This window comes from Peromyscus eremicus, chromosome 7 (assembly GCF_949786415.1).
Source record: "Peromyscus eremicus chromosome 7, PerEre_H2_v1, whole genome shotgun sequence".
In the NCBI taxonomy this organism is placed as follows: Eukaryota; Metazoa; Chordata; class Mammalia; order Rodentia; family Cricetidae; genus Peromyscus; species Peromyscus eremicus.
In genome coordinates, this window is record NC_081422.1 from 38,106,301 (window position 1) to 38,131,027 (window position 24,727).

Below are 24,727 nucleotides of genomic sequence, written 5' to 3' on the forward strand. Positions count from 1 at the left end.
CTTAGCACTTGATTTGAGCCAGGGTCCGCTTCTTAGACTCAGCTTAGAGAAGTCGTTTGATCTTTCGGAGCCAGCAAGATGGCTCAGTAGGTAGAGGTGTCCGCCACCAAGCCTAAGGACCCAGGTTTAATCTCCACATGGTGGACAGAGAACGGACTCCCACAAGGAGTTCTCTAACCTCCATATGTGCTGTGGCACACACCTACCTATACAAACGTGCACACAAAATAAATAAAAAGTTAGTGAATTTTTTTAGTCATCTGACCTTTCCAACAGCTAATCAATGAATAAGGAAATGACAATCTTCTCTTCTTCTCCTCTTCTTCTTCTTCTTCTTCTTCTTCTTCTTCTTCTTCTTCTTCTTCTTCTTCTTCTTCTTCTTCTTCTTCTCTTCTTCTCTTCTTCTCTTCTTCTTCTTCTTCTTCTTCTTCTTCTTCTTCTTCTTCTTCTTCTTCTTCTTCTTCTTCTTCCTCCCTCTCCCTCCCTTCCTCCCTCCCTCTCTCCCTTTGGTGAAACAAAGTTTTTCTAGGTAGTACAGGCTAGCTTAAAGGCATGATCCTCCTGCTTCAGCATCTTCAGTAGTGGGATTTCAGGTGGGTGCTACCATGCTCGGCTCTCTTTCCACGGTCATAAATGAGGACACAGGTGTCAAAAGTGTCGTCACACAAGCTAACGACGATTATAGAGGCGGACTTGGGATCCAGTAACTGGAGAGAGGGGGTTCTCTGCCACACAGCGAGACAGAAGAGTCCCTGATTTGGTGGAACAAGAAGGCAATGACAGAGAGAGAGAGAGAGAGAGAGAGAGAGAGAGAGAGAGAGAGAGAGAGAGAGAGAGAGAGCGCGACCCAGCCCTACCCCAAACAGAAGGGAATCTCTCCTTATTTTAGCACTCTCACTTATTTTAGACGTGGCTGGACAGTGTATGGACAGTATCCACGTCTAGCCCTAGCCTGGGTGGTGTCTGGCAGTAACAGATCCACTCCTGGGCTCGGTATCAAAAAGCATGAGGGAAACGGACTTCCCCTTCAGCAAAAAGGATGGAGATTAAACAGCAGGGAGGACTTCCCAGCTGTCAGGACCATACGCTTTTAAAACAGGCAGCCCTGGAAGGTGGAGGCCCTTGCCGAGAAGGTTAATGCTGCCGTTGCTCAGAGCTGTAGTCAGAGGTGAAGCGAGGGAAAGGTATACCGACGGACCTCCCTAGGGTCCAGAGGTAAGACCAGGTCCTGCAGACCAAAGACGCTGCCCCACAGAAGAGATACTGTTGGCTCTCCCCACGCGGGTACCACCCTCTTCCTGGGACCCCATCTGCCCCAGCTCTGCCATTGGACTGCATTAAATTGCGTTTTCCCAGAGCAGGGCAGGCCAGTGACAGAATGAGTCAACACCAGCTTGCTACTACTGTCGCCCCTGGAGCCGGCGGGCATAGAGGGAGATAATTGGGAGCGGTTTGACAGCTTAATGTCTGAGGCCGGCTTCCTGGAGCAGAGCAGGGTGGGGTGGGGGCGGGGCATGGAGCCAGAAATGGAGTGGTGGGAGATTGGGCTGTCTTCAGACCAACCCCACCACCACTGCCCCTTTTCCCACTCCATTTCCCCAGCACCAGCTTGTTGGGCAGGAAAATAAAACACAGAAAAGGAAATTAGATACGGAAAATAAATTAAGGCTTCTTTATTAATTTGTCAGAACTAATTAACATCTCCCTGAGATTTGTCTCCTCTCCAGATCCCCTCAGAGCAGGGATGAGAAAAGTCCGCAAGAGGTCAGTCAGGCTTGGGCTTCGGGGGTCCCTGTCCTAACCACTCCTGACGGCACCCACCCCTGGAGGAGAAGACAGAAAATGTGTATCACTCAAAAGGAGGCCCCTGGAGTCCAGCTGAGAGATCCTACACCCTTGTCCATTTCCCTGGGTCGCTGAGCCCCAGAACACCTCTGTCTCGTGTCACAGAGTTACCGCCTGCTTCATCCAAGGCTGTGGGACGGTATCTAACGTCAAGTGCCATTCTGGGCGAAGTCAGGACTCGGTGTTACTTAGGAGACAGGACTTAGGAGAAATACTGGAGCCTCTTCAGAATTCTTTCATCCTAAACCTATACGTGGTAGTTTTCGCCTGTAATCCTAGCACTCCAGAGGCTGAGACAGGAGGATTGTTGCTAGTTCAAGACCACCCTGGGCATAGAGAGACTGTCTTTAAAAAAAAAAAAAAGTCTTCACCCTCAAGGTCCTTAGGGCTTCACATTGGCAGTCGTCTCCAGAGTACAGATTAAGTGGTTAAATGAGCCTTAGTGGCTAGTGGAGGGGGCCCGAGCTCCCAAGAGCTCCCTGGCCGTGCCTCCCGAGCCCTGTCCACCCATCTCACCCACCACTCAGCCTGACTCACCTCAGGGAGTCTCATTAACAGTTGCCTCACTTCCTGGTTGTGAGTGCAAATGCTCCCAGCCAGGAAGCCACCCCAGCTCCCCCTTGATTTGGGTGAGAACCCGGTTTTGTTTCCCAGAGTCAGGCCCAGCCCTGCTGTGTCAGAGTGAGTTTTGTGAGAAAGCTCTCCACGGCCACACCTTGTATGTAGTAGACACTGCCTGGGAGGGTTGCAAAATCCAGTCTGTTCTGTGGGTCCCACAGAACTGACAGCATTTAGACAGTGATGCTAGACATCGTAACATTGACACCGGCCAACCAGACCCCAGAAGCCTAGGAGCTGTGGAGCTGAAACTCACTCTTCTCCCCAGGCCTGTCACCCCTGGAGTTGGCTGGAGGTTGCGGAGCTAAGACTCCCCAGGCTGGCCAAGCCGGAAGAGGCTAAGGAAGAGAGGGCTGAGTAGCCTTTCCTGTAGCTCAGAGGAGGACACTCCGACCTAGAAAGAGAGAGCCATAGCTTGCTGAGTCAAGGCAGCCCCAGGGTTAGCCCTTGTGTCTCCTGACTTCCAGGCCATACCTCTCAGGAACAGGTGTCAGGGCTTTAAAAATGACTTTGGAAGTAAATTAATTTGTCACAAAACCTCTGGGGGGTGTGGGGGGCATATGCCCAATGAGGTTCGACCACAAAATTAGTGTCCAGGGGCAAGGTCACAGTCCCCCCCCCTCTGACCTTGGGAACATTTAGGGCCCCGCCATGTCTCTTCATTAGCAGTATGCAGTGTCTAGAATGAACAGACCTGGGTTTGCATCCTGGCTCTCCTGTAACTGTGACCTTGGCTGTCCTTGAGTGCCACGGAGACTCCGTTTCCCCGGCTGTCTTAGAATAAACACCTGCTTTGAAATGTAAAGACTCCATGAGCCTTGGGTGTGGTGCTCTTGGGGTGGCTCCAGTGCCCAGTAATCTCCAGAGTGTCCTTCAAAAGGCTCCGCCCAGCCTCTGCCACTTTCTCTCCACACTAGGCGGAGATGGAATGGGGCCCTTGCGGCCATCCTATGATTCTAACCAGGGCTGCCCTGCTGTGCACCAGCCAAGAAGAGGCGCTGGAGTGCAGGAGTGGAGCAGGCAGCTGGGATGGGGGCCTCTGTTCTCCAGGTCTCCAAGTTAGGCAGGAGGACTTTGGGTGGCCAATGGGGAGGGGGCTGGGGCCGGAGAGAGCCTGGCAAGGTTGGTGTCTGTGTCTGTGGGCTGGACATGGAAGGGAGTCTCAGAGTTCCCTTGAGGCCACTTGGAACTGTCTTAGACTTGAGGAACTTGGGGAAGAGACTGAGAAGCCCCTTAGCATCATGAAGCCACGCCCCCATGCTTCTTACCACACCCTTGCACCCTAGCCAGGACATTAAGATTACTTGCACTTAATCTCCGCAGGAAGGATGCCCAGGGCCTTGTGGCGCTCTCTCTGGTCACTAGCCCACTGGCCGTGGGACCTCAGGACCTGGCCCGGCTCTGTAGGTCCAAATGGGAGTGTTAATCTGATGGGGAGCAGAGGAGCTGCCAGCTGTGGGACTTCTACAAGACAGCCTAGAGAATCGGGACAGACGAACCTAGATGCCACCTTAGGGAGCTGGAAAAGGTGCCACCAGCCCTGAGGGTTGGTGTCAGGTGGCAGCTCTAGCCTTGATCCCACGGCAGCTCTGTGATGCTCCCGCTCCCGAGCAATTCCTTGGCCAGGCAGCTGGATAATCATGTCTGTATGTTGTTTTATTTCAGCTATTTTGAGATAAGATACCCACTTTGTGGGTAAGGCAACTGAGGCTCCTGGGATTGAGGCAACTTGCCAGTGAATGGAAGAACCCAGACCAGGCTCTGTTTGCCTCCCAAGCTCTCTCTCTCTCCTCCCCCACTACTCTCCTTAGGAGGAAGAGCTTAATGCTCCTTAGCTTTGCTGCCTGGCCCAGCAGGTCCAATCACACCGTGGGGCAGGGTGTGCTTCCTCTGCAGCAGGAAGAATTGGGGACAGACAGACTCAGGAGTGAAAGGGTGTAGATCCATCTAGCAGGTTCCCAGGGGCAATGGTAAAGTACCCTACTCTGGAGACACCGAAGGGAGAAGGGCCTTAGTGACTGGGTGGGGGTGTGGAGGTCAGCCTTGCCATGGGCTGTGGATGACAGCCCCTCTCTGAACCCTCCCGGTGGGAAGCTTCTGGGGACTGAGAAAGGCTTGACTTCTGTCACTTTTCCAAAGACTTCTGTTCCAGTCCACTTGGGGACCCTTGCTAGCCAAGGCCTGGGATAGCTTGTCAGGCTGGGCAAGTCTGGCCCAGCTACCTGTTTGGGTACCGGCTGACTCCCAGCTGAGAGCACTGCTACCACGTGCTACCTCACTTCTCTGTCCCTGAAGGGGACCAAAGGGACCCCAGGCTGGGTCTGTTACCGAGGGCTTCAGCCTAGGATGCCCTCGTTCCCTTAGGAAAGAGAATTACAGACTTCGACATTGCTATGCCAGACAGGGAGCAGGACTCCAGGACCCAGGACATGGCTCGGACAAAGGACCTAGGGCCGAGTCCTGCCTGGTTCCACACTGTCCTAGCTGTGAAACTTGGTGGATTTCTCACCCAACCTCGGGCCACAGTTTCCTCCTCTATAAAATGGGAGTGTCAAGACTTGCTCCCGAAGATGGCAGTGAAAGTGGAAGATTCCAGAAGAGAAGCACTTCTGGGTGCCCAGGACATAGAAGGAGTCCGGAGAAGAGCAATCAGTTCTCCAGTTACAAGGGCCAAAAGTACAAGCTCTGCCCACCGGTATTTATTTTTTAGGGTTCAGAGAGCCTGAAGGGTGGGGGACAAGCTTACTCAATCTGTGTTTAGGAAAGGCAAGGTTGCTGAGAACCGCTGGTCTTCTGAGGGGGCCAGGCCTGGAGTGCAGATGAGGGTCTAAAGTCAGATGCATGTTTTTAATTGCTTGAGTTCACATCTCATAAAAGAGGGAGAAATAATAATAATAATAATAATAATAATAATAATAATAATAATAATAAGGCAGGAGCCTTGCCATTCCCCACCCCCCCTTTCTCTGCCATGAGTCAAGAACCAGTTCCCACCAGTCTTTCTGGGGTTCAAAGCATCTCCCCGCCCTAATCCTCACTTGGACCTCCCCGCCCCCACCACTACTGTGGGCAAGAGGCTTTTCTCTGGTGGGGTGTGAGCTCTGCCACTCCCAAGGCCAGACCGTGCCGCCGCCGTGGTGGGCAGTGCCCGGAGTACTGGCACAGAGGGGGCACGGCCAGGCTTCCTGTTGATTGAAGTGCATTGTGGGAATCCAAGCCTCAACTCTCTCGCTTTTATCTAGCCCAGGCCTGATTTCTCCCTCCACAATGGAGGCAAGAAGGTGCTCCCACCTTGTCCCTGTCTACCAGAGGCTGCCTTGCTGGACAACCTGAGCCTTACTAGGGAGGCAGAGGTCTGGGAGGAGGGACCTCTGAGCCTAAGTGCTGCCTTCCGACCTGGGGGTGCCAACCTGGCCTGCTGCCTGATGCCCCTCGATCCTCTAAGGTGGACAGAACTTCATCCCTCCCCCCATTCCATCCCCCTCTACCCCACCTCCAAGCCCTGACTCACTCCCTCACTTCCCACTCAAGCTGTGTCTCCAGGACATGTCAGGACAATGTGCTGGGTTCTGGTCCTACAGGCTTGGCTGTGTTGCTCTTGCTGGGGGTGGGGCAGTGGGGAGAGTTGGCTTTGGCCTGCTTCTTCAGGCCTCCTTCCCACCCCCCCTTACCCTGGGCGGGGGCAGGGCTGAACTCTAGAGCACCTCCTGTTTGCACCCACAAGAGGCCCTGCTGGGGCAGCTGCAGCCTAGGGGTGGCGGGGGATGGGGCACCACCCTTCTTCACCCTGATCCTGCTGTTCTGAGTCTCTCAGCGTGTACATGGGATGCCAACCTGCTGCCCAGAGACACTCTCAGAGTGCTATTTCTCACCCAGTGGCTGGCCCTGCTTCCCTATTTTTCTACAGTCAAAGTGAAAAGGGTCTTGGGTTCTCCTTGGTTCTCTCATGTATCGTATAACTGTAACTATACCGTGTAAGTCACTTCACTCTGCTGAGAACCAACTTTATCATCCTCGAAATGGTCAGTACTTTCTCCTTGATTGCTTCAGGATTCTGGATCCTAAAGTCAAAGAGGCTGGAAGAAGGAAGGAGTGGTACGATGCCCCCTGGTCAGCCAGCCTAGCCAGCAGTGGGTGAGAGGGGTGCGTCCATTTCTCACTGAGAGAAGGAATGCTCCCCCACCTCTGTGGCTCTCAGCCCTCCTCTCTTTAGACAGTCCTCTCTTTTGGCAAGTAACCATGGCTTTTGCCAGGGAGCCTGGTCCTCCTTTGATCAGTCAGCTTCCTAAGAAGTCTGGATTAAAAGCTCTCAGTCACCTGGGACGCCAGTGGGGACCCACATCCCCGAGTCTGTTCCCTAGGGTCGGACTCCAGTGCAGAGTTCATTAGGGAGATCAGATGGAGTGCGTTCCCAGTGCAAGCATCAGGCACCAGGCTGGGGAGTCTGGTGTTGGAACAGCCAATCATGGAGCACCCAAGGATTGCTATTGAGCTAGGTGGAGCTAGGGGCTGTGGGAATATGAGAATAGAACAGGTGATTCTGTGGGACCTGAGTGTTGAAGTAGGAGTTTTCCACTTCAAAGAGGTGTGGCGGGTGGGGACATGGGAGGGGTAGGAGAGGAAGCTGGGAATTTAAGCAGGGGTAGATTGAAGGCCTGATACTGGTTCAGATCTGCCCCAAGGCAGTGGAGCAGGCAGGAGGCTGTGTCGGAAGATCTGGTTTGTATTCAGATCCACCTGTTAGCAGTGTCGCTTGAACAAATCACTTTGCCAGCCTGAGCCTCAGTTTCCCAGCATGACAGTGGCACCTGCCTTAACAGAGTGTTTGTGAGATGCGTTGCCTAACCTCGCACAACTAGACGTGGATGCTTCTCAGGGAAGGTTCACCGTCTTCAGAGTTACCCACAGATTTGTAAAGACAGGAAGCTGAAGACCATATCTAGAACTTCCCAAGGAGAGTTAAACCGCTGCACTGCTGTGACTGAAGAGTTGAGTCTTGTGGGTGGTAAGGAAGCAACTGGCAGGCAACATGCTCAGTAGTATTTTTTTATGTCCGTGAGCATTGGCCTGCATATATATGTGCATCACGTGTATGATGGTGCCCACGAAAGCCAAAAGAGAGTGTTCCGATTCCCTGGACCTGGAGTTGCAGACCATTGTGAGCCACCAAGTGGGTGCCGGGAACTGCACTTAGATCCTCTGTAAGAGCAACCTGTGCTCTCTCTTAACCACTGATCTATCTCTTCAGCTCCTGGTTGATTGGTTGGTTGGTTTCATTTTGTCATTTTAACTTTCAAGACAAGGTCTTGCTAAGTTGCTCAGGCTGGTCTTGAACTCACAATCCTACCTCAGTCTCCGTCCGAGGCTGGGATTACAGACCCAGCTACTGTCTGGCTACCCACTCCTCTATGATCTTTCATTCCTTCCCCAGCAAGTTCCAGGAGCTGATTCCTTGGCCTCCTCGTTTTCCCAGTTCTCTTGAACTCTGGTCGCTTCATGCTGCAGCCTGGCAGAGTCAACCGAGCAGGAAAGAAATGGGAGGCCAGGAGTCTTAGGAAACATTTGAACCTGGAGAAAGAGGCCAAAGGGGGAGAGAGATGTGTGGCTGGAGGTGGTGGCCTTCTAGCCACCCACCCACTGCTCTTGCTGCACCTGGTTTCTTAGGTGAGCCATTGCTTATCTGTGACCCAGGGGCAAGGCTTTGTAACCACAACAAGAGAGACAGGCGTACCACTTTTCTAAGGTCTAAGGCTGGCTGATAATTCTTCCCCAGGTGTTCTCATGGCCATTATCACCGTATGGAGCCGTCACAGGCCATGTCATGCCTGCCCACCCCTCTCCAGCCAGCTCCTCGGTTCTAATCCCTACCAACTTCTTTACAACTGTTGGACCAGTTAATTCCTCTATGTTTTTTTTTCTTTTCTCCTGGACAAATGGGGAGCCAGTACAGTTGGTCCCCAACTAAGGGGACCACTGAAGGAGCCACAGCCTGCTGCCTCTCCACCCTAGACTTTCCTTGGATTTCAATCTAGGTCCTCTGTCCCTTTGACTTTCCTATTTATGTACCAGAATTCACCCTCCACATTTCAGTTTCCCAATCAAATCATTAATTACCCCAGTAATTAAATCCAATTAGCAGTTGTAGGGGCCTTTCTGAGTGAGGAACCATTAGCCAGGGTGAAAATGCATGGGAGAGGGAGAGAGAAAAAAAAAAAAAAACCACCCCTTCCCAGCTTTAAAAATGAAAACAGGAGTCAGTGCTACAAAGCCCAGGGCCCCAATTAAAGCTGGGGCCTCGCTCATTAAGCTAATTTGGCATGCTATCCCAGCAGCCTCTGGTGGGAAGGCCAGCAGTGGAGCTGGCCAACATTTGGTGGTGGTGGAGGTGGGACAAGCCCTGCTCACCTTGAGGGTTGCCGTGGAGCTCCAGGCCCACGCAGGGAAGGGCTGGGGTCTCATGAGCACCTCTTGCTTCCAGCTTCCTGGACTTTGGGGCTGTTGATGGTAGGATGGACTGGGGTAAGATGAGAGGGAAAAGAAGACCAACACCTTCCACCTCCAGCCGTGGGAAAGGACAGCTTGGCAGTCACTCACCTTTCCTTTCTAGATCTGCAGCTGAGGGGAACTCCCCTCCTGGGGTGGTTGTGAAGATTAAATACACACAGAAATATATACACACACATACATACATACATACTACATTCATACATTCATACATACATACATTCATACATTCATACATTCATACATACATACACATACTCCGACTTTAGCTCCTTGGTGCCTGGTAGCCACCTATTACCCTCCACTCCATGATTCCTGGAAATCCTCAGTATTTTGTCTCTGTTTCCTTACAGCTCACACCGCACAGTTTCCAGGTTGAGAAGGGGAAGGTCAGAAAAACTCAGCCAGAGTCAGGCAGCATGGAAGAATAGAGATGATGGGTGTTTAGAGTCCTCAGTCAGGCCTCTTTGTGGCTCCACTGACCTGCAACCCTGACAGAGGCAGAGGTGGGGGTAGGGGTGAGAGACTCAGCCTCTTCCCAGGGCTGTGTGTGGGGCAGAGGGGATGGTACCCACACTCCCTGTATTGTAGGGACCCCGTGCCCATCCTGCATCAGACAGGTAGACCACTGCTGCCCCCAAAAGGGACAGGAGCAAGATATATACTTATCAGCAGGTGCCGTAATGGAAGGCATAGCCTCCAGAGACACTGTCCAGATCAGAACTGGCCTCACAGGCTGTTTGGCCTTGGACAGGTTACTTGCCCTCTCTGAATTCATTTCTACAATGAGAATGGCAAGGACACCCAGCACCTAGGAGTTTTGAGAATTAACAAATTACATTTAGACTCGGGTCTGACACACGCATGCTAACTGTTCTCGCCATCTCCAGGAGGATCCCAAGAGGGAACATGACCCTCTTGTGTCTTCTCAGGAATCCGAAGGCTTCTGTTGCTCAGGGTAATGTCCAATCTTGGGGTGGTTGAAGGGGACAGGCGATACTCCTCCCACACTTGTGGGTTACCTACACACACAGCACATCCCTGCCACAGGCTGCCCCGAGGCTCTCAGGCCACTCTGGGCAGGGTCAAAGGAGAAGGGAATGGGAAGTGGGGGTAGTTGAGGGAAGCAGGTGGCGGCAGAGGCCGGCTCCATCTCTGCAGCTGGGCTCCATGCCCTGTGCCTACGTGCTGGCTTCCTCTGCAAGGCAGGATGAGGAACAGGCCCTGGCATGCCAGCCCCTACCAGTGACTCCTGAAACCTTGACAAGTCTCAGCTGGAAGAAGGACTGGGTGAGGCTCCTGACAGACTCATGTTGGGCAGAGGGATGGTCGGTGTGGGGAGGGAAAGTGGGAAAGACCCCACACTTGAAACTGTGACACCCACCAGGGGAAACTGGGAACGAGACTCAGGAGGAGCCGGGGTGGCGGCTGGACTCGGAGCTTTTTCTGACTCTGTGACTCTCAAGTCCCCTCACCCCACGGGTCCCTGCCAGGCAGGGCAGGAAGAGGACAGGCCACCGTGGCAGCAGGGAGGTGTTCCCCTCAGCATTTCGCCAAGTGTAAGGTGATGGTTTTGAGTGCTGTGGAGAAAGAAGGAACAATGACATGTCCCGTGTGCCAGGGACAGAGGAGGCTGCCCAGTGCTGGGGAGGTGACCTCACCCCAGCTGAGTGAGGCTGGGACTCGCTGTGTCGGTGAAAAGGCTGGGTTTGGGGATGGGTGTGAGACTTGGCCATGGGCACTGACACTGGAAACCACTGAACTAACTCATCCAGGTCAGACCGGAAAACCTGGACCCACCACTACCACCTTCAGCCTCCCAGGTGCTGGGGGGAAAGGCCACCGAGGGACAGTTAGTTGTGCAGAACCTGGACGTGGCCACAGGCCTGCTGAAGGTAGCAGCAGGGTGCCCCAGTGAGGCAGCCTCCTTCTCCCTGAATTGCCACGTCAGGAGCCTCTGAAGATCTTGTCTTCTGACGAAGTTGCCTGTCCCATGGCTTGTCACTTTCTTACCTGCGTCGTCTCTGCTCTCCTCTGGGATCGCGTCCTGTCTTCTCCACATTGTGCGGGGGGGGGGGGGGGGGGGGGGGGGCTGCTAGGTGAAACACACACACACAACTGAGTCATAAGTGTCCTGCTTCCCTGTGACAGTAAGCTTGGTTGACTTTAGACCTGGAATTCCACAAAAGTTGAAAGGAAGCCAGCATGGTGGCCCCCACCTGTAGTCCCAGCTCTACTTCTCAGAAGGCTGAGGCAGGAGGATCCCTCAAGCTCAGCATTCCAGGCCCAGCCTGGGACACTGTGTCTAAAAAGGAGCGGCCAGGGCTGCCGCTGTAGGGTTGGAATGCTGGGTTTGCTGTGTGCTGTGGAAGGCCGGGAAGAGGTTAGCACTCAGGTTGGAGGCACGACCCTGGTTTTGTTGTGATCTGGGTTGCGTGAAACTGGGCTGGAACTGCTGTGAGGTTTTGTGTTGGGGGAGGATGGTTTGGAGGGCTACATTGGGTGTGTTAGGAAGTTGGACTATGATTCCTAAAGCTAATATTCTAAGGGCATCCATGCCATATATATGAGTTTGGGGTCACTATGGTTCTGGGCTACAAAGCATCACCCTCAAGTTATGTATTTCAGCCTCAGGAACTGCTAAAACAATCCCTCCCAGAGGGGCTGGAGCAGGAGCAAGGCCTGCCTTCTACCCTATCCCAGCATCCCTCAGTGGCCCTTGGCACTGGTGTGTGCTCAATCCTGCTGCCCACTTGGATCATGGGAACTCAGTCTCCGGTGTAGTTAGCTGTGTTTTCCACATTGTACTGTCCCTGTCCCTCCGCTGGTGGGGCAGGCCCACACTCAGCAGTCTGGAACACTCCTCTGACCTTCAGCCTTTCCTATAAGGTAGCTCCAAAGGTAGGGCAGGACCAAAGGAGAGCTGCCTGCCACACGCAGGTGCCTGGGGGTATGGACAAAGGGCTAGGAGGACAGATGCCAGTCCTGGGTGGGACAGCCATCAGGGCTGGAGCAGTGAAGTCTGAATGCCACACGATGCATGTGTACGTTTGTGTGTGTGTGTGCGTTTGTGTTGGGTGTGTTTGTGTGTGTGTGTGTGTGTGTGTGTGTGTGTGTGTGTGTATGTGTGTGTGTGTTTGCATGAATACCTCCTGAGCCCACCACGCTGGAGGGACCTGGGTTCCTCCAGTCAGGCCTTCCCACATTAAAGCAAAGGCAGGAGAGCCAGGCCCAGGGTGAGGAGAGCAAATAGCAAAACTTAATGACTTTAATATGAAAGAATTTGCCACTAATTAAGCACAAACACTCCACTAATGCAGAGAACACATGTTGTGGATTTCACTTAAGCAGGAACCAAATGAGGTGAAAATCCTTCCAAAATGATAGCAGTTTACCCTCGAAGGAAGATGCTACCTCACCTCGGTTCTGCCGAGCACAGCTCTGAGTGTACCGCGGCCCTCTGCCTTCACAGCCTTCCCACCCTCCCTGACTAGGGGTTCTGGCCATGCTCCCTCAGCAGGTCTCCCTGCTGGCATCCATTCCCCCTGGCTGCCCTTCTCTGTGTTTTTGCATCCTCTGGAGACAAGAAAGTCTCTCCACAGCCTGTGTTCTGTCAGACAGCAACCCTGTGAGCCCACTGCTCTGATCACCTGTCTCCCCCATGCAGAGCTCAGCTCAGGCCTTCAGGCAGGAAGGCCTGCATCTCTCTTCTTACCCAGGACATACAAGGAAGATTTCCCCATCGGAGTGTCCTGCCGTAGTACTCCTCAGCCCCTGTACCCCAGCTTGCCATGGCTGGTCCTGCATAGCCATCATGCATTTCACCTCTCCTGCCTGAGCTCATCGTCCCTTCCTCTAGTCCCTTGTTCCCCTGGGGAGCATGTGGCTGGATATGATTTTTTTTTTTTTTTTTTTGTCCTCACAGGTGAAGGTGGTGTTCCTGACGTCTAGTGTGTAGATGCAGGGATGTTGCTAAGTGTCTTACAGGGCACAGGACAGATCCCACCAGAGAGGATTGTCTGGCCCCAAATGTCAGCAATATCTAGGTCAGTAGTGCTCTTGCTCAGGAAGCCGGCTCACCTGAGTCTAGGCAGGTTTTTCCCCCACGCGTCCCCAATACCAACACTTAGGCAGCATCTCCATGTACCAGGCGCCATGCTAGGAACCCATAGGAATGGTCTCATTTCACTCTCCTGTCAGCCCTAGGAAACAGTACTGTCATGATCCCCACTTTACACGTGAGAAAACTGAAGCCTGGAGAGATCCGTGCAACTTGAAGTTGCCCAGTTCACGAGCGGCCCATGCAAGCCCTCATCTTGCCTGAATTGAATGAGAAGCCGGTGCTCATGGACTGATTACTTCATGTACCCCAACCCCCTCTATAGATCCCACCCTCTAAATCTCTCAGCCCCTTCTCTAACCTGTCACTCCTTCCACCCAAGCCCTTTCTCTTATACTGAGCCTTCCCTGTAGGCAGGCAGCTGTACCCACCGGATAGTCTCCCCTCCCCCAGCCATCTCTGCAGAAAGAGCATCTGCGGAGCTGGGTGCTGGGGTGACCCACCTTCCCCTCCTCGATACAAGGCAGACCCGAGAGCCCTCCAGATGCTGAACCTCGTTGTATTTGGAACTCTGAGCGCTGAGGCAAGGAAGACACATGTCAATGCTGAGCCTTGTGAAGGTTCCCCTGGGGAACCCTAGGGAATTCTTCCTCTGCCTTCTCAGCAGCCCCCAGCCTCTCCCTCCTCAACAAGAGTCTTCCAAAGAGGCTGCTGCCTGCCTACACTTTCCCAAATGTGTCAGTAGCCGTGCGTGCTTGCTCACGGAGGGAAACCCGGGCTGTGTCTGCTCTGAGACAATGGCGTTCACTACAGCGTCAGCTGCCATCACGTCACCGAGCCTTTCTGAATCTTGGTCTTGGAGCCAGAGGCTTCTCGGCCTGCAAGTCAAGAAAGGCCTGGTCAGGCAGGAGCTGCCCAGGGCTGTGGAGGGAGGGGGTGGAGCTGGAGAAGACAGAGACATAAACAGGCTTAGGTGGTGGGAGCAAGGCTTCTCTGCAGCAGCTGAGGTGAGAAAACAATTTTTCACCTTATTCGCTGGTGTGAGGAAGGAAGGGAGACTGGGGTGCTCGGAACTAGGACAGAAGAGGGAGAATCAAGACCACCAGCCAGGAAGCGAACAGGAAGGTATGGAATTGAAAGGCGGGCAGGTGGTTAAGCTGACCCACCTCCGCTGGGGATGTTGCTGCCCATTTCTGGACAGCGAAGAGTCATGCCTTAAGCTGTGTCCCCTCTATACATATGAGGGCTCACCTTCCGTCTCTGACCCTTGGCTAATGCACTTCCCAGGAAGTTGCCACTGGACCTGAGACAATGTCTAACCTTGGCCCAGGACCACAACTAGCTCACAGGCTTCTCCACCAACCAGTGGGGGTGCCCTGTGAGTTCTGAGTGCCAGGCTTTGACTAACGTGCTATGAGAGGAACATGCCCATGTATGCACTCTGAGTATATAGTACCACCTAACCCCTGACAGAGCCAGGAAAGGGCTCCAGGAGCCAAGTCTCAGGGAGTTCGGGAAGGACAGAAGTCACATGTGTGTGTATGTTTTTAGTAGAAGTGGGTAGCAAGCCAGACCTCTAGCAGTCTCTTGTGTCCTCATTTTCTCAACATTCCTAATCTGGGACTCTTCAACCTCTACCCTTGGGGCACCGTGTCTCACACTTATAATCCCAGCACTCAGGAGGCTGAGGCAGGAAGCCTGCCATGAGCTCAAAACCCACTTAGGTGACCTTGGGCTTGATCTTGAGGAGCTCAGGAAGTCTATGACATGGGAGCTTCAATCAGGGGACTGTACACTCAACGGTGTCCTGCAATGGACCCCTGAGAGGTGGACTGGGCACAGGGGTGAGGCATGAGGAGAATGAGGGAGGCATAAGGCGTGAGCGTTGAGGTGACTAAGGAAGGGGGTTGTACATGGGGGCCCAGCCCAGGAAGGTTGATAAAACGAAGTGAGAGACTACTGGATATAGGGGTGCTGATGAGAGGGGCTTAGGGGGAGTTTAGATTTGGACAGATGCAGCTTAGGGAACACAGCTGGTAAGGACCTACTGTAGGCTGGACTGGGTAACCGCTTGGCTGTGGAAGAACCTGCTGTACTCCAGCTTTGCTGTGGTGCAACCTGGATTTGATCTGGCAGGACTTCCAGAAGTCTGCCAGCCTACCAAGACAGAGAGCCAACTGGTCAGTACACAGGTTCCCAGAGGTAAATCCGGAGGAGGAGCAGAGCTGAGGCAGGGTGAGCTGAGCAGGTTGGAGCCACAGAACCCCTCCAGGATCCTCAGGTCCGCCACTCCCGTTTACAGAAAAGGACACTGGCCCTACCCAAGCCCAGGTGACAACAGGGACCAGGGAGTAATGACCAGAGCCCACCTCTCCCAGTTTCCAGTGGGTACCTTCCCCTACCCACTGCCCAGAGGAAAGGTGACAGGTATGATACCAGAGAGGAAGTAGAGTGGACCAGGAACTAACACTTTGAAGGCTGGAGATGGAGACAGACAGAGCCAGGAGCGAGGCTCTGTGTTCTTGGGCTACCAAAGTAAAGTCCTGGCTTGCCAGAGTCCCTGGGGTGGGGTGACAACAGGAAATGGACCTGCAAGGGGGTGGTCCAGACACCCCCAATCCCTTATTCCTTGATGGGAGAGCCAAAGCCCAGCTCCCCGATTCATCTCTGTCCACCAACCTGTCCTGCCAGGTTTCGGGGAGAGATAGGGTTTGTCAGAGCCTTCTCATGGCTCTGCCACCCCCGGGGCTTCTGCACTGCCCGGGGAGTGGGGCTGGCCCAGTCTGTCTGGAAGATCCTGGGCCCTGGCTCCTTCTGGGTCTTTTCCCAGGCTGCCTCGCCCCCTCTTCTCCCACGCACCATGCTCCCCCACCCAAGGCAACCGGCGCCAGCCCCACAGCCCATCATTAACCAACTCCATGTGGGGAGTCGGTGGGGGGGGGGAGCATTCAGCCAAGAGGATAACATGGGCAGTTTCTGTGACCCCAGAGCTGGGGGTGGAGGCGCCTGGGCTCAGACAGTAGCAATTAGCCCCTGACTGTGGGATCATAGGACATTATCACTACTGCGAGTGAGTGGCCCGTAGGGAGAGTGGAAGGAACACAGAGCCCCTGGAGTCATCCCAGAAGCTCTGTCCCCAAGAGAATTCCCCAAGGCCTTCTCACCAGCAGCGGTCCCTGAACTGCAGGAGGTGGGAAATGGAGATGTGAACCACCATGCGGGGCCAAGGCCAGGACATGTGCTGTGCCTTCATGCTGTGCTTCCTCAGGGAGGGCTGGCTGGGCAATGGGACAAGAAACGGGACACTTCTATCTTCCTAGTGCCCTCTAAGCCAGGTCACCGGTGGCCCTGTCCTGGGTGCGAAGGGGAGTTTGGAAGCGGGTGATGCAGCCTGGGAGCCAAGGAGCTCCTGAGGTAATGGAGAACCATGCCTGGGACATAGATACGAGAGAGGACAAGTTCAAAGGGCTCCAGCAAACGCCCCGCCCTGATGGGTTCTTGCTGGCAGAATGATCAGGTCCAGATGACAGGTTGGCAAAAAAAACCTTCCAAGAGGCGATGACCCCAGGAAGGGAGTTCCCTGCTGGTCTCACTTCTTCCTCGCCAGCCTCCCTGAAGTGCTTCCTGCCTGGACTTCCTGAGAGGTGACATTTGGGAAAGAAGCCATGCTGAGGGGAGGGTCCCAAAGTTGTAAGTCACCTTGCTGACTCAGCAGGCTTCCGGGGACCCTTCCCCCTCCCCACAGTGAGTCATTCCCGCTTACACTTAGCTGTTTCTCACCCCCGGAAGTCCTGTCCTGTCTGCCCGTTCCTGGAGGGGAGGGAGGGAGCGTGCCTAGAAAGCTCTGGAAGCAAAGGGTATTGGTTTCAACTGGAGATGTACCTTGTTGGTAGAGCACTTAGCTAGCATGTGAAAGGCCCTGGGTTGGATTTCCAATACAGTCCCTGACCTAAACACACATACGCACGCACGCACGCATGCACGCACGCACGCACACACGCACGTCGGGGGAAGGGGGGGTTGATTTCTTCTAGCCAGGTGTCATGGTCATGGTAGCTCTCACATGTAACTAATCCCACACTGGGCAGGAACCTTAGTCAAAAGGTTAAGACAGGAGAATAGCCATGACTTTGAGGCTAGCCTAGGCTGCATAGTCTTGTTCTAGAGTAGCCTAGGCTACAGTGTGAGACTTTGTCTCACAACAAAGTAAAACCAAAAGGAGAAAGAGATGTTGTTTTGGCACAGGTCCTTGTCAGAGAGCCCAGCACCCCACACCTGTACACACAGACTTATTCTCTCTCGTGTGCTAACACTCTGCTCCAGCCACTGCTGGAGACACTGGGGCAAGTTTCAGAAAATGAAGGCCTGGAGAAGATCTGCCCAGCCAGGTCAGGACACAGTGGTCCTCACAAAAGTACCCATTTACACACCCACCTTCTGAGCCCAGACCCAGCTTGCCCAGGAGTTCTGAAGTCAAAAAGGGCAGGAGGAGAAACTGCTCGTGTGGCCACGCCCGATGCGTGGGAACTCTTGCCACCCCCCTGCAGATTAGCTCCATGGCAAGCAGGGCAGGGCCCTGGGGAGCAGGTTCGTCTGCCACAACTGAAGAGCCTTTGTGTTTTGTTGCTGAGTTTGGGCTTTTGCTGCCCTGTGACGTTGTGGGGGGCTGGTCCGATGCTTGCCTTGCTAGCTCAGCACTTCTGAGAAGCCAGGTTGCCCCAGCTGCCTTGCCTGTGCCCTGTTAAGGAAACTGAGGCACCAGAGCACAAGTCCCAGGGACCTGTGTCTTGGACCTTGACCGTGTAGGGTGGTCAGGGAGGATCTAGGCAGTGATTAAGGGCAGGGCAGGGAAAGACTCACTGTGTACCCTAAGATGTAAGAAACCCTCTTCTGTGGGCGCAGGTTCCATGATTTCTGCACCCCCTGTCCTCTCTCTACTCCACTCTTCCCACTGTGCACATAATAGACTTCTGTAGGCACTCCAGCCTGAGCTCCCTAAATTCCATTCTGACCCACAGTCACTGGACTCCAGCACAAGGCACCTATGAGTACTGTGGCTGGGTACTGTGTCATTTTCTAAGGTTTCCTAGGGTATCTCCCAGAAGGTCATCACCCAGAACAAGGACCCTAGGGAGATAGATTGAGCCAGACTCTCGTTTAAGGTAGGAATTACATTAGGCCATGGGGCTTGCTAGTCTATGTCCTTGGGCAGATGACCCAACCCCTCTTGACCTAGTTAGTGCTAGGTTGCCTGATCCATTGAGCCCTGATGTGCTACTGTGTCATAAGCCCCAGTCTATAGTCTGCAGGGGAAGGGGGCTTTCTTATTGCTTGGGTAACCAGAGCGTCAGCAGATTCCCCAAACTTTGGGCCTACTATGTCAGGTGTAATGTGGCTGACACAGCCCAAGGTCAAGCATGTCCCTACTTTTCCCATGGTAGCTAGACATCCGTTGAGTGACAGGATACAGACTCCGCACAAGCGCAGGAAATAGTAATGGGTTCAATTGCATGGTTCTATGCCATTGGGGTCCTCGTAGAAGTGCCCACCAGAGAGTCAGGAATGAGAACCATCTCGGTGTCCCAGAAGAGGGGGCCTGTAGCACCCCGCACAGTGCCTAGTGCCAGGTAGATGATCAGTAAACATTTGTTGAATGAAGTCCTAGAAAGGGAGGCCTATTGCTTCACAGATAGTGTTGATGGTGATGGTGATCATGATGATGATGATGATGACGATGACGAGGGTGGCAGCAACCAACGTTGATTATTTATTTGGTGCTCATGCTGCTTTCTGAGTTTCCCGTGTATTCCTTCATTTCACCCTTACAATGGGGCAGGCATTAACTATTAGAATCCCCACTTTGCAGATGTGCACCCTCAGTGTAAACTGAGTCGCAGAGAGTTTAAGTCATTGGCCCCCTGGAAGGCACAGAGGCCGAATGCAAACTCATACTGCAGACTCTTCCCAGCCCCACTGTGCACCTCAAAAGAGGCCGCCAGGAAGGCCGTACAGAGCTTGGGAGCCACCCGGGCCGTTTCCCAGACTGTGAAGCTGGAGCGGGCATGGAGAAAACTGAGCGTACTCTAAGACCTCCCTTCCTGCCACCTGCCCCTGCAGGCACCCTATCCGTCCTGTTCCTCTTCTCAGGCTTTCCAGGTGAGGCCGAGGAAGCCTACCCACCCCCGCCCCTCCTCTCCATGTGCAAGAGTGAGCCCTTTTCCCTTTGGAAAGCCACCCAGTCTAAGAGCTGGATACTTAGATCTGGTTTCACATGCTTAGTCCGAGCCAGGGAGCCCCGACAGAAGCTTGGGAACCAGGTCTCTCAGGCTGGAGTGTTGAGGCGGGGCCTGATTTTGCTAATCTTTCATCCCCTCTCAACTCCAGGACACTGAGGTCTTTACCCTCAATTCTCCAGGAGCCCCACATGCCACCCATGGACTACCTCCTAGGCTCTGTTAATAGCCAGCCAACTATGACAGAGGCCAAGAGTAAAAGTGAGGATGCCCACTACTGAGAGGTCCTCCTTGTCCCCACCCAGCTCATCACAGGGCCAGAGAGGGCCAGGAATGCCTTTGTGTACAATGAAGGGATGCCAGGAATTTTCTCTCTACACAACCATGAAGCTGCTTCTGGGAGACCCCAGTGGAGAGAAAAATGGCCTCTATCCAGCACACACACACACACACCTGCTTTGGCACAGAAACCTCCCCAACTTACATGGGGCATCAGCAGCAACCTCCCCCTTCTGGCACCAACTCAGCCCTGAAGGGTGAGGTCACTGCTTGGGAAGCAGCATGGGAATATCAGCCTGTATATCAGCGCCTCCCCGCTGCCTGCCCCACTGCAGAAGGCATTAGAGGAGGTGGGTTAGTGGGGCTCAGTGGGCCATGTGTCTTTCCAGGCCCACCATACCTAGCACCAGGCTTGTTCCTGATACCCCATGCCCCTTCCCCCAACTCTCAAATTGTGGCCCAAGCCCTCCCAACTGGCTTTTCCAGTTCTTGGCTTTATGTGGTGCAAGTTCCCCAATTATGCCCACATTATCTCAGCTGCTGGGCAGCCTCCAGCAGGCTTGGGGAGTGGAGGCTGGGGGAGTATCAGGGAGCACCCATTTTTATCCTGTCAGGGAGGATGGAGGAAATTAGTTGCTTGCCAGCTGACCAGTCAGCAAGAGGGCTAGACCATCTGACCCACTGACCTCCTCTCTGGCTGCTTCTGGGTGGGGCGTGGGCTGGGCTGCCGTGGGACAGCCAGAGCCAGAAGGAAACAGGACCCAGGGCAGCCAGCCTGCTCCTTTACAGAGGCAAGGGACGTGACTGCCAGGGTCTCACAGGTAGGCAGATATTCAGCCCCCAACTATGTGCCGTACTCCTCCCCCCCCCCCCGCCCTGCCAGCTCCCCCAGCTTCCAACACCTCTGCTTGAGGTATCTGGTGCTACCAAGGGCCAGCTGGGGGGCGGGGGGGGGGGGGAGGAACACTCAATGTGCTTGTCAAGACTGTAGTGTGAATGGCAAAAAGAATGGGAATATGGATGAAATTCTCAATGCCAAGGGCATGGCTTGGGAAAGCCAGAAACATATGGTTTCAGCATATCCCTCTCTCTCTCTCTCTCTCTCTCTCTCTCTCTGTGTGTGTGTGTGTGTGTGTGTGTGTGTGTCTATGTGTCTGTATGTCTGTGTGTCTCTGTCTCTGTCTCTCTCATCTCTCCTTTCTTCCACATGCCTCCCAAGGTCTCACTATGCAATCCAGACTGGCCTTGAACTTAAGATCTTTTGACTCTGACTCCTGAATGCTAATATTACAAGCGTGTCCCACCATGCCCGGCCTAGCGTGCATTTCCTAAGAACCTGCTGTGTACTAAGCCCCAAGATCCCACAGTCAATGTGATCCCTCGAAGAGTGGTATGGGGAGCAATGTGCTGAAGTGACCATGGGCTTTGGGACCTTCCCAGGAGCCCCTACTTCTCCATCATGCAGAGAAGGCAAGGGGAAGCCCCTGCTTCCCACTCTTGGATCTTAGACCTCTTGAAGCCATCCTCCTGCCTCTGGGTCAGTAGAGGGCTTGGTACTATTGATGGTACTCAGTAAACTGAAGGTGTGGGATATGAAGTACACCAGTGTCGTTGCTCATCAGTGACAGGAAGCACATACAGTCATGTGACAAAGATGCAGCCTTGGGGACTTGACAGACTCAGAGATAGACAGAAGTGGAGGGCAGAGCCTGGTCTGGGGTGGTTGTCTCGGGCTAGTGCCAAGTTCGGACTAAGGAGATGCAAAGGAAAGGACTTCCTGGATGTGGAGACTGGAGGGAACTTCCGCCTTGCCCCCCAGCTGCCCGCTGCTTCCTGGGAGTCTCCATTCTCTTGGCTACCACTGCAGTTTGCCCAGCAATAAATATTTGCTACATTAGAGAAAAGGAAACACAGAAGCCTGCTGTGTAAGCCAGATGCTGAGCCGGGCTGGGCTTTGGGGACTCAGGAAGGGAAAGAATTCCCTGCAGGAGTTCACAGTCCATGAGAGAAGTCAGGAATGAACAGCTGTTTCTGAGACAGGGAGACCTGTCCTGGGAGGAACCTGGAGGACCAGACCACAGCTTCCTAACAGAAGGGCTTGAGTGGGCTCCTCACAGGATCTGAAGGGGAAGGGCTCTCTCACTGTGCATCCTCAGCAGCTCCTTCAATTCCTGCCCTCCACCCCCGTTATACCCTTGGCTCCCCAGCAACGGGTGAAGTAGAGAAGACTGGATTATCTGGCTCATTTGTCAGATGAGGGAACCGAGGCCCAGGAGAGCTCCTAGCTAGAGCTCTTCTTGGAAGGCAGAGCTTTTGACCCTCATAAAAAAGAAAAGAAAGACAGCATTCTAGATATGGTGCCACCACCTACAATCTTAAAGTTCTGGCGGCCAAGGCCGGAAGGTTAGTCCAAGATCAGATTGACCATTTAGCCAAAAACTGCCTTCAAAGACATCTTGGTGAGGGGAAGGGGAAGCAGAGTTTGAATGTAGCTCAGTAGTGGAAAACTTGCCAAGCATGTTGTCTCCATCCGCAGAACCAGACAAAAGTGGGGAGACTAGAATCCGTGGATGTATGTTTACTAACATCGAACACTGACCTGTATCACTAAGGAAAAAGCAGCATTTGAACAATCTGTACAGTATGATTCTGGTTTGTTTGTTTTTTTTAATACAGAGAGCTAGCGAGATGGATCACTAAGCAAAATGCTTGCCATAAAAACATGAGGACTATATTTAGGGTCCCCAACACCCACACAAATGCCAGATGGACATAGTGGCCTGCCTAGGAGGTAAAGATGGGATCCCTGGAGCAAGCTGGCTAGCCAAATTAACACAACCTGGGTCCAACTGAGAGATCTTGCCTAAAAATGTAAGACAGAGAAGCTCATGCCTTTAACTCCAGCACTGAGGAGGCAGAGGCAAGCAGATCTCTGCAAATTCGAAGCCAGCCTGGTTAACACAGCAAATTCTGGGCCAGCTAGGGATACAGACTACAACCCTGTCCAAAGAAAGAAAAATATGGTGGAACTCAATCAAGGAGGATAACTTAGCATCAACCTCAGACCCCCATGTGCATGCATAACACACATACACATGCAAAAAAAAATAATAAAATAAATACAGATAGTAGCCAGGCATAGTAGTGGCACACATGGAGAATCCCAGCACTCAGGAAGCTGAGACATCAGGCCATGGTGGCACACGTCTTTAATCCCAGCACTCAGGAGCCAGAGGCAGGTAGATATCTGTGAATTCAAGGCCAGCCTGGTCTACAGAGCGAGTTCCAGGATAGCCAGGGCTACACAGAGAAACCCTGTCTCCAGGGAGGGGAAGGAGAAGAAAGCTGAGACATGAGGATCATGAATTCAAGGCCATTCTGAACCACAAGTGAATTGATGTCATTGTCTTCTTGGTATTTTTTTTTTCAAAATTATCTAGAGTATGAGATTTTAGTATTAAATTATTTATTTTATGTGTGTGTGTGTGCATATGCTGTGGTGGGTATGTGGCGGTCAGAGGACAATTTAAAGGGGTCTTTTCTTCCACCATGTGGATTCTGGGGATCAAATTTAGGTCATCAAGCTTGGTGGCCAATGTCTTTACGCACTGAGACATCTTAACAGGCGATTTTTATATCAAGTAATTATTTAATTAATTTTGGAGGAGATTGGAAATGAGTTTCACTTGTATCTCAGGTTGCCCTGGAACTTACTATGTAACCAGGCTGCCCTCAAAGTCTCGTAGCAATCTTTCTGCTTAGCCTCCCAAGTGCTGGGGTTATGGGCACAAACCACCAGACCCAGTGATGATTTTCGTAAGAAGAATTATCAAAGTAGTGACTGCTGTAAAAGCTAAGACCGTGGTAAAGAGAATGGTAGGGGTGGGCAGCAGTGCCTGGCACTGACCATTTCCTGTCTTCCCCTCTGCCAGGTACTCACACGCAGGTGGTGCAGGTGAACGATTCCATGTATGGCTTCATCGGCACAGATGTGGTACTGCACTGCAGTTTTGCCAACCCACTGCCCAGTGTGAAGATTACCCAGGTCACGTGGCAGAAGTCCACCAATGGCTCCAAGCAGAACATGGCCATCTACAACCCAACAATGGGCGTCTCCGTGCTGCCCCCCTACGAGAAACGAGTGGAGTTCCTGCGACCCTCCTTCATCGATGGCACCATCCGCCTCTCCCGCCTGGAGCTGGAGGACGAGGGCATGTACATCTGTGAATTTGCCACCTTCCCTACAGGCAACCGTGAGAGCCAGCTCAATCTCACTGTGATGGGTAAGCTGCCCTGGGCCTCTTTCCTTTGCCTGTCTAGAGGGGTTGACCATCCTTAGCATGTGCCTCGGTAGCCCCAGACACCCCTGTTGGGTTGGCATGCTCCCATAACTCCATGTATAGTGCCCCTCACTTGACTAGCCAGACTGTCCACAGTTCCCCAAGAATTGAGGGTGGGGCCTTAGCTTTGGGCAGGGGCAGTATTTAGGCTGGAGCCCCCACCAAGGGACATTGTGTTGGAGACTAGGATGCGGGCAGGTGCTTTAGACACCATAATAAGGAAGAAAGCTACTTGGTTTGAGCATGCCAAGACCCTAAGAAGCCTAAAAACAGGACTGTTTGTGAAGCAAGAAGGATTTGTTGGCATGAGGAACTTCCCAAGAGAAATTCTGGGAAGGGCTTTGGCAAGGGTGACAGGCAACTTCAACTGATGCCATGGTGTTGTGCCCACAGCCAAACCTACCAACTGGATCGAGGGTACCCAGGCAGTGCTCCGAGCCAGGAAGGGACAGGATGACAAGGTCCTGGTGGCCACCTGCACCTCAGCCAATGGGAAGCCTCCCAGTGTGGTGTCCTGGGAAACACGGCTAAAGGGCGAGGCAGAGTACCAGGAAATCCGGAACCCCAATGGCACAGTGACAGTCATCAGCCGTTACCGCTTGGTGCCCAGCCGGGAAGCCCACCGGCAGTCCCTGGCTTGCATCGTCAACTATCACCTGGACCGCTTCAGGGAGAGCCTCACACTCAATGTGCAGTGTGAGCCGGGGCCGGGGGCCCTTCCCACCCATTGCCACCTGCCCTCCTCTTCTGTCCCCTAGTCCTTCCCCGCCACTTCCTCCTCCAAGATGCTGCAATTCTCCCTTCCTCTCCCTCTGTCGCTCCCCACTCCTTCCAACCTTCCTTTCCCC

The 24,727-nt window shown here is 53.3% G+C and overlaps 1 protein-coding gene across 1 annotated transcript in view; it reads left to right on the top strand.

Moving 5' to 3' along the window:
- Positions 1–24,727, top strand: part of Nectin1 (nectin cell adhesion molecule 1) — a 61,936-nt gene that overhangs the window by 23,043 nt on the left and 14,166 nt on the right. Inside the window, exons 2-3 of the mRNA XM_059267685.1 lie at positions 23,472–23,822; positions 24,273–24,575. Coding sequence (XP_059123668.1) covers positions 23,472–23,822; positions 24,273–24,575 — 654 coding nt within the window. The remainder of the gene's footprint in view (positions 1–23,471; positions 23,823–24,272; positions 24,576–24,727) is intronic.